Source organism: Musca vetustissima, unplaced genomic scaffold (assembly GCF_032173495.1).
Source record: "Musca vetustissima isolate MV318-11 ecotype Yass unplaced genomic scaffold, APGP_CSIRO_Mvet_v1 utg2411, whole genome shotgun sequence".
Taxonomy (NCBI): Eukaryota; Metazoa; Arthropoda; class Insecta; order Diptera; family Muscidae; genus Musca; species Musca vetustissima.
Window position 1 is genome coordinate 121,507 of NW_026872646.1, and position 10,027 is coordinate 131,533.

At 32.0% G+C, this 10,027-nt stretch overlaps 1 protein-coding gene across 1 annotated transcript; it reads right to left on the bottom strand.

The window, feature by feature from the left end:
* Positions 1-1,833: 1,833 nt before the first annotated feature.
* Positions 1,834-9,424, bottom strand: LOC133334609 (zinc finger protein 501-like; the record flags this gene model as incomplete). The annotated part of the gene is made up of 5 exons (XM_061542960.1): positions 1,834-2,240; positions 6,697-6,893; positions 8,506-8,975; positions 9,049-9,143; positions 9,292-9,424. Coding segments are annotated over 5 exons (1,287 nt in total), but the record flags the coding sequence as incomplete, so codon positions are not given.
* Positions 9,425-10,027: the final 603 nt, after the last annotated feature.

Consider the following 10,027-nt stretch of genomic DNA (forward strand, 5'->3'; position numbering starts at 1 on the left):
GGGAATGAGATATGTGACGAGCTTGCTAGAGGGGGCTCACAGTCGGCCAATCTTCCGACGTATTCTACGGCGAGGTAGTCGTTAACAGATGGTCGAGAGAAACTGGTTGCAGAATCTCAATAACTATCTGGCCTGAATTCTCTCGCCGAAGAACTTCTTCGCTGTTGTAATAAGAGAGAGTGATCAAAATCCCTCACTTCGAAATGGGACTCCAGCGGAGAGGATTACTGTCGTCTATGTGAGAACGAAGAAAAACTAGAAACAATTGAACATATCCTCTGTAAATGTCCATCGCTGATTAGCAGAAGACATAAACAATTTGGAAGATATGAAATTGATACTCTAGCGTTCTTCTCCAAAATAGACCCCAATCAGACCTTACACTTTGTCAAAAATTTGTCATGGCTAGAAAACCCATCTCTAACCATCCAACCTATTTGTTAATCTGAACCGATTTTCCTAATTTCAATAGGGTTTGTCCTTGGGGGGGGGGGGGGGGAAATGAGCTGTGCCAAGTTTCATCCAATTCGGATGATAAATGCGACATGTACGTTGTTTACAATTCCGCATAGACGGGCGAACATGCATAAATCGACTCATTTTCTCAAAAGGAACCCTGGGTCTATCTCGTTTCCTTTTGCATGTTACAAACATATACCCATAAAAAGACGATGTACCAACATTCAAACTCCAAAAAGGAAGGGCCTCAACTAGAGGATCTTAAATCCGAAGAAGGAGGACAGCAACGTGGTGGCAATAACACGGCAAATGCATAGTCGAACTGTATAAAGAACAAGTAGTTTTAATATACTAATACACAAATACTAGCCTGATTCCTGCTATCAGACGCAGTTGTGGAATCGGGCAAACCTATATATATATATATATATGGGAGCTATATCGTCTTTGGGCCAAATAAGTGACCTGTGTCAAATTTCATTCAATTCGGATCATAAATGCGACCTATGCTTTGTCGCATATATTCATATTATCAAATAGAACCATGGGTCTATCTCGTGTCCTTCTGCAATTTGTTGTCAAAGCCAAAATGATATTCCTATAATTTTTTTCTGATTCATGTTAATAACAGGAAAAATTTTTCCTTTTCGTTGCCTCATCCCTCTCTTCACATTTTTATACATACATATTTCATAATTTCTTTTATATTGTATTTTAATTATCATTATTATTTGTTTTTTTTTCTCATTAGTTATAAATTTATTTAAAAAATTTCGAAGATATGTTATACATCTAAAAATTTTTGTTTATATTATATAGACTATTTATTTTAAACTTACAATTATTGATTTAATTTTATACTTTTTTTGTCACTAAATTGTTCACATTATTAATTTGTAGGTTTTTTTCTTAATTTAATTATTATTATTATTTTACTTAGCATTGTTTTAAAATCAACAAAATGGTGATTGATTAATTAATAAAAAAAACTTTTTTGTGTTTTTTTACAAAATATCAAATCAAAAGAAGAATAGGAGGACGATTCCTTATTGCATGCATTTCATTTACATTTAATTCAATTTAATATCTCAAACCAAAAAGGGAACAGCTAAATTTGAAAAAAAAAAAACAAAAACAAATTTCAAAATACTATGTATATAAAAATTGTTTTACATTTATGTATGCATAAGAATTACATATTATAATTATTTGTGGGTAATATAAAACAATAGTATTGAAAATAAAAAACATCCCTTACAATAGCTGAGATATAGTTAAAAACATATTTTGTTTAAGTGTGAAGACGTTATCGCTGAAATTCACTTGCTCGTCGTCGTCGGTGGCCGCGTAGAGTGCCGCCACATTGCAGAGGAGAATGGTGAAGGAATTTTATTTGATTTGTGTATTGGGTATGTAGCGAACTTTCACTTGATTGCCCAGCAACAGCTGCTGTTGTTGATCCAATTGTTGCTGCTGCTGTTGTTCCAATTGCTGTTGAGCATGTTGTTGTTGCTGCTGCTGAGCTGCGGCGGCTTGCTGGGCCGCTTGTTGGGCTGCTTGTTGCGCCTGTTGTTGAACTTGTTGCAGTAGTTGTTGCTGAGCTTGCTGTTGGGCCTGTTGTTGCTGTTGCAGGTGCTGATTGATCTGTTGGGGTATTGACAAACCACTGACATTGCTCAAAACACTTTGATTATAAGGCAGAACATCATTTATATCGACTTTGATCAACGATGGTATATTCAATGCATTGGCCTTTGATTTATTTTTGGGAGGGCGACCACCTACGTGAGAAACAAAACGGGTACAATTGAACAGAGTGGGGGGGAGAGAGAGAGATAAAGAGAAACATGTGAGTCGAAAAATTGGGGGCCACAGGGTAAAAAATTGCAATTTTTGTTATAGTTTTGTAAATGAATATCGGAATCATCCATTAAAGTGATGAATCCATGGAAGGGACTTGGGTAAGGGGAATGGCAGTTGTTGGCAAAATATTTGTTGGGAAAATCGTGGAAGGGATGTGGAGCAAAATAAGAAGAAAAAATCAAAAATATTAATAAGTTATGAATTTCAGCTCATGAAAAAAATAAAAAAGAACCAAAAAATAAATATTTAAAGGAATTAAAAAAAATTTAGTTGTTGATTTTTTTTAAGAAAATACTTTAATTAGTATTAGAATTATTAGTTTAAAAAATATATGTTATTAACATAATTTAAAATTATTTATGTTTGTATTTAAAATTAAGAGAAAAAAGATTGTCTCGTATACATTTTGAACATTTCCATTTGAAAATCTTAAAAAATAATTCATAAAGCCATAGAGTAAAATTAGACAAAAAAGATATTAAAAATATATAGTTGTATGTAACATAAATTGTTAGTATTTAGAAACCATTGCTAAAAATATATATTTAAAGAAATTAAAAATTTCAAAATAAAAAGGCCACTTGAAAAAATATATATAAAAAGCTTTTTTTAATAAATCTTATATGATAAAAGAAATGAGGTATATCAAAGGTTACAAAAAAGGATGTGGATTTCACAAAAAAAGAAATAAATAAAGATTAGAGATTTTTGAAGTCATATTTTAGACAAAATTTAAAAAGTTTTTTAAATATCAAGTTGATCGAAAAATTAAAAATGTTGCGGATGTCGTCCAGCGGACCAAAACTGTATTATTGTATCATATTTTAGAGAAAATTTTATATTCAAAGGAAAATATTTAGTCCAAAATTTTAAAACTCCTAAAATTTTGTATGAACTTTGTCATGTTTGTTAATCATATTTTATAGAAAATATTATATGTAGAGGAATATATTGAGTCTGAAATTAAAAAAAAAAACTCCTATAATTTTGTATTAAAATTGTCATGTTTGCCAATTCGATGTATTGTTTTATTTCGTAATCATCTTTCCTTTGGAATATTCAGTAAATGTTCTGAATAGGATTTATATTTTGTAAACTTTTCTAGAAAACCAAGATTTCAAAATAAATGACTCAATTGTGAATTTAAATTAATATTTGGTCATTTCATTTGTGTTATTTTCTCTATTATTTGTCTAAGCATGTCATTTGGCCGATATATGAGCCGAGTTGCGCTACTTCCATGTAAATGGAAATTATTGATAATTGTCAAATCCAATATGGATTTGACAACTGAAATCAACTGACCACGTACGTCGCTGCGAATGGTACAATTCTCGAGTCAGTTTTATCTTGTAAGAGTTCTTCAATTTGTTTCCAGTCTTCATGTCCCATCGAAAATATAGAAAAAAAAATGCATCCTAAAATAACGTTACTAAAATTTATGCTTCAAAACGATTCCACTTCAACCTATGCTATGGCTATGGATCGGTTTAGAACCATACGCAAAATACTCTAACAAGTGGTCCGTGGTATTCTTGGGAACGCCGTGGAATTGACAGATTTGGATAGCCTGAACGGCAGTAATATTATCAGCAGTTCAACCAATTTGTTGCCTTAGTCTCCTCAGTCACTAACTCCGAATTTCGAATATAAATTTTTATTATTTGAAGACGTTGAATTTTAGTTTTCTCAAATATATATAGTTTAAAAGAGAGATATTTAAAAACATAAAAAGTGTTCAGTAAATTTAGGATGTAACGACTGAAGTTAAAATTTTAAATACAAAAAAAATATTTTATCCACCTTGAGAACGGCGAGAGCACATCTCAAAAAATTATTAATTGACTTCATATTGTCTTTAATAAGGTCAAAATCTTTACGAAAAGCAATCCTATGAATATATTGACTTACGACTTACTTTTAGGTTTTCTGGATATATTAGAGATGGGATAGAATGGAATTTCATACTAAATAACCTATAACCAAATATCAATTTTTAGAGGTATTACAAAAGTTCGAAAACTAATTTAAGATTTTTTTTAGTTTAATTGAATTTATTTCCAAATTACAGAGGGGGTTTTCTGGGGAGTTTTATAATTGAGTCACAATTATGTCATTTACTTTTGAACGTCGGATATATATTCTTTTTAATTATTTGCTTCGTTATTATCCTACATACGATATTTCACCTATAGAAGAACTTCGAGTGTTATGTAGAAGGTATTTCAAAGGTCGAAGTAGAAGTTCCAAATGGAAGAATAATTTAGTGGTACCGTATTTTTAAAGAAAACTCAAAAATGTCAACATCACAATTGAAAAATTACCGTTATTTCCACAAATTATTGTAGTCTCGTATTTAGTAGTTGTGTAATCCTCTATAGACCCTTAGTTTCAAAGTAAATCTTAATTTTATTAAAAAAAAAATCTAAACTAATAATAAAATGTTTAGGATTTCAAATGAAATATTAAAAATTGAAATGGAAAACTCTGGCGTTATGTGGGCTAAATAAACTCCAAAGGACACCCTGACTATGGAAACTTCTAGAATTACAGCACATTTAGAATGACTTCTAAAAGCTAGCAGATAGTTTGAATATCTAGAATACCTTTTGGGGGATTTCTAAAACTAGAAGAGTCATATTTTTCATTATGGTATTTCAAACATTTACAAGAGAAGATGTTTTGAATAAATAGAAAACGTTGTTGTTATTTATTGTTGATCTGTTGTATGCGGATTTTTGGTTGATTTATTTCGGCTTAAGGTCAGGGAAAGATGTTTTATTTTATCCCTGAAGATGGTTGACGATGTCAACCCAAATATTGGCATATGGATTTTAGAACACCTTTAACTGTCTCATGCAAAGATATACATCAAAGTAATTTTGTGGGTATTTAATATTCCGAGGCTTCTACAACAGTTTGAGTTTGGCAAATAAAGATTTTCTATAGAAAAGGCAATTTGACATTAAATACCGAAGAGAAAAAGCTTCTGAATTTCATGATAAATCCAAGGTGTAAGTGGCAATCAATGAGCTTATTCTAATTTCGTCCCAAAACGTAAGAGATGAATTTTAAGGCTAAATTTCTTTTGTGGGTATTAAATTGACCGAGGTTTTTGAAAAAAATTGCTAGAGATTTTCTATATATCATTCCTTAGGAATGAAAATGTTTGACAATATACGGAAGTCTTCGCTATTGAAACAAGTAAATGTTGAAGTCCTGCAAGAGAGCTACTAATTGAATGACATACCTTTTTTATTCCTTTATCGATTGTGCCAGTTTTTAGTACTGGAGCACATCCACATATCGCTTCAAAGTTACATTATATCTCAAATCAATTTGAAACTCTTCGGTCCATAAAATATCTTTCTCAAGTCGATTTTACAGTTGTTCAAAATGGAACACCCAAACATTTTGCTAATGTTTGAATTTCTAATTGTTTTTACTCCAAAAGCGAATTAATACGATTTTTACATGTCTGTTAAAATTAAATATCTGTGGACTTGCCAATATTTTAAATATCCTAGTTCCTGGCATTGTAAAAATACGGAAGAGAACGATTTTCTATGAAAACACGACTACACAAATTGAGAGAGTTTCTTGAAATGTTTAATAATATAAGAAGTAATTTCCACATTCCCCTTATTTTGTATATAACACGCAGCATATATATATATCAATACATATTTTTTTAAATGTAATTAGAAAAATTTCAAAATTTATTCTATAAATTTTATACACATTTTTTAGTTTGTATAAATTATATTATTTATACACTTAATATTTATAATTTTAAATTTGTTATTAAAATTCGCGCTTGGTCATTAAAATCATCTCTCTATCCATTTTTGTTTCGCCAATTACACTAAATAATTTGTGTAAAAAATTAAAAATGAAATAAAATTGCATAAGAAAAAAATACAATAAACAAGGACAGAACTAAACCAAAGGAGTTTAGGTATGATAGATGATGAAAATGATGTTGGATGGATTACAATTTTCCATTGGCTAAAAAAAATTACAAACAATGAAATTAAATAATAAGACTTTCAAAAATCTCTATCTTAATGTTAGAATTTGTTGAATTTTAGAGTATGATGATGTTATGGATAAATTTCGTGTTGTTGTTAATATAGAAAAGAAATCAAATTTTTGTAAATTCAAGAAATTAAAAAAATAGGTAAATTGGGGGTGGGGGCATATCATGTTTACAAATTGGGAATTTTATCCCTGGGGTTGGGTGAGGAAATTGAATTATTATTTTCTTGTTTTCTTAAAGGATAGAGGTGTTTTCTATTTTTATTTTAGTTTGTTTTTCTGTGTTTGTTTTTTTTTTTTCTTAAGAATCATCATCTTCGTCTTTTATAAACATACGTTGGGGAGCGTGTTGCAGCGACAATGGTTGGCCCACCATGGCCAAGGGTTGCTGAGGCGGTTGTAGTGTTATGCATTTCTTGGATCGTTTTGGAGGCGGTAATTCTGTATGTGAATGACTATTTAACAAATGTTTCGAGAGATGTTGGCGAACAGCAAAGGCCTCATTACAACTGGCCACAGGGCAAGTGAGGTACCTATTTGGGAGGAGAGGAAAGAAAGAAAATGTGTTACTTTTGATTTCTTTTTTTATAAAACTTACGATATATTATGGAAATTGTATACATAAACACCATATGGTGGTATATTGCATAATTTAGAATTCGAAAATGAAATTAATTTGATTTTGCTGGGGATAAGAGATTATGTCTACATACAATTTAACCATTTGTGGGGGAGGTACCAGAAGGAATGGCCCAATGGGTCTCATATTCGGTGTTTATCTAGACTTGGTAAATATAATAGGTTACACAATGTTTGGTCCAAATCTGATAGTCCGTTCGCTAGATATTGGATTTATAAATATTGACAATTTTGACCCTTTGTGGGGGAGGTACCAGAAGGAGTGGACCAATAGGTCCCATATTTGGACATGATCAAGACTTCATGCATATAATAGGTTGTACAAATTTTGTCTCAAATCTGATAGTCCGTTCACCAGATATTGGATTTATAAATACTGACAATTTTGACCATTTGTGGAGGAGGTACCAAAAGAAGTGAACCAATGGGTCCCATCTTCGGACTAGATCTAGGCATTGTATGGATAATAGGTTGTACAAAGTTTGATTCAAATCTGATAATCCGCTCGCCAGATATTTTTTACATATTGACAATTTTTACCATTTGTGAGAGAGGTACCAGATGTAATGGACCAATGGGTCCCATATTCGGACTTGATCAAGACTAGAAGGAGTGGTCAGATAAGTCGTATCTCCCAACAATATACAGGAATGATTAAAATATTAGGTTATGCAAAGTTTGGTTTGAATTTGATGATCTGGTTGTAATGATATTATGAAATGCTTTTGCAAAATTGTGACCATTTTGTTGGGGAGGTACCAGAAGGAGTGGACCGATTTTCCCCATCTTCAAACTTAAGTTGAGTTTGAAAGAAATCTTACGATTTGCACAGCTTGGATCAAATCGGACCTTCCATTAGCCATAATATTGCATTTATAAATATTGAAAATTTTGACCCTTTGAAAAGAAAGGTACCACAAGGAGTGGGCCAATGAGTCCCATCTTCGGACTTGAACTAGTCTTGGTGTAGATAATAGGTTGTGCAATGTTTAGTTTAAAACGGATTGCATGAAACTATAAAATTAAATTTTGACAAAATGTTGACCACTTGGTGGGGAAGGTACCAGAAGGAGTGGACCGATCTTCCCCATCTTCCCACATAAACTAAATTTGGAAAAGATTAACATGTGTAATGTTTGGATGAAATCGGTTACTGCCTTCGAGAGATATCGTGAGCACTAGCCAGTCAGACAGACTGACAGACGGACATTTGTAAATCGACTCCAAATTGTCTGAAACGGATTTGGCCCAAAGAAACATGGGGCCTAAAATACCAATATTTGGATAAGGCGCAGTTTTGCCGTAGCAAAATGTTTATACCCTCATTATCCATATGGATGGGGACATCATTAAAGCCTTTCTTTGCCAGCCTCCAGCAAAATCAAATAATTTCTCTGTGTGAAGTTTTCATTTCGATTCGAACGATAAATCGAAAATCGTCACATTCTAAATTCATTTTTTTTTTTCATCTAACTCTAAAAGCATTTTTGGTTCTTTAGCCAGCACCTGCCCTCTAAATGACGTTGTTCATGCTTCTTCAGCAGTGATTCCTGATTAAACGAACTCGGACATATATTGCATTTATATTTGAATTCTTCGTGCATCTTCAGGTGGGTCTCCAAATGGGTCTGTTGCAAGAATTTCTCATCGCATTTCGTACACTCGAATGGATATTGCAGGCCATGTGTTTTCATGTGCGTGTGCAGTTGTGATTGCTGTTTGAAGGTTTTCTCCGGACAACGGGGACAATAGTAGCCGGTGATGCCCGCATGCGCTTGCAAATGTTGATTTAGAGAGGTGACCTGGGTGAATTTCTTCGGACATTGATTGCAACAATATTGCTGGACTTTGTGGTGGGTTTTCATGTGATTGTTGAGATTAGTGACCTGGGCAAAGGAGCGTCCACACTCCGGTTCAATGCATACAAAAGGTCTTTCGCCCGTGTGCAAGCGCCGGTGATTGTTGAGGTTGGTAATCTGTGGAAAATAAAAAAGAAAAATAAATTATAATAGAATTTTGAACAATATACAATTCTACAACTTGACTCACCTGTGTAAATGTTTTGCCACAATCCACACACACATAGGGCCGATCATTGGTATGAATGCGTTCATGGTTCCGTAAATTGGCCGCTTGTGTAAAACCTAAATTTGCAATTCAACCAATTACATACCAATATGGTTGGTAAGAATTTCCAAATAGGAATTGTTAAGAAAACATGAGGATTTTATTTAGTATTTGAATTGATTTAATGTTTTTTTTTTTAATTCTTTTACATGGTTCACGATTTACCTTTATTACAATAATTACAAACAAATTTCCTTTCGGCCGCATGATTGCGTATGTGTGTTATCAACGAAGACTTCCTTGAAAACGTCTTATTACACAACGGGCACGAGCCTTCTTCGTTAAATATTAGGTCCACCTAAAGAATAAAATTTTGCGTAAGATTTAGGATAGAAGGAAAAGATAGTAGCAGGTGTGTGTGTGTATGTGATATGTATGTGTGTGGGTGTATAAGAGTGTAAATGTTTGTGTCTATGTATTTTTATTAGCTAGTATTTTCTTTTCTAGAGATGTATGGATGTGTGTGAGTGTGAAAAATTACAGCAATAGATTAAGAAGGATTCTTTTTGTGTGATAAGGATATTTCATTTTGTCATTCTGTTCTTTTTACGCGCATTTGTACGATTGCGAATCTCTCATTGATTTATAGATAACTTTTGAATTGTGGGTTTCTTAAGACTTATATAATTACATTTTGGTATTTTTAAAAACTATTACAGAAACAATATATTGCCATGCAAAATTGAAATGTAAGCTTATAAGCTTTTACAATATTTTAATTTTTTTTTTTTAATTTTTCAATATGTTTATACTTTAATTTTAGTCATTCGAATATTATATATAGTTAATTTTTTGTTTAAATTTACATTTTTAAAATGTATATTCCAGTCAATTTAAACGTCAATGCGGCATATTTAAGACATTATTATTAAATTTATTATAAACTTGTCACAATTATTGG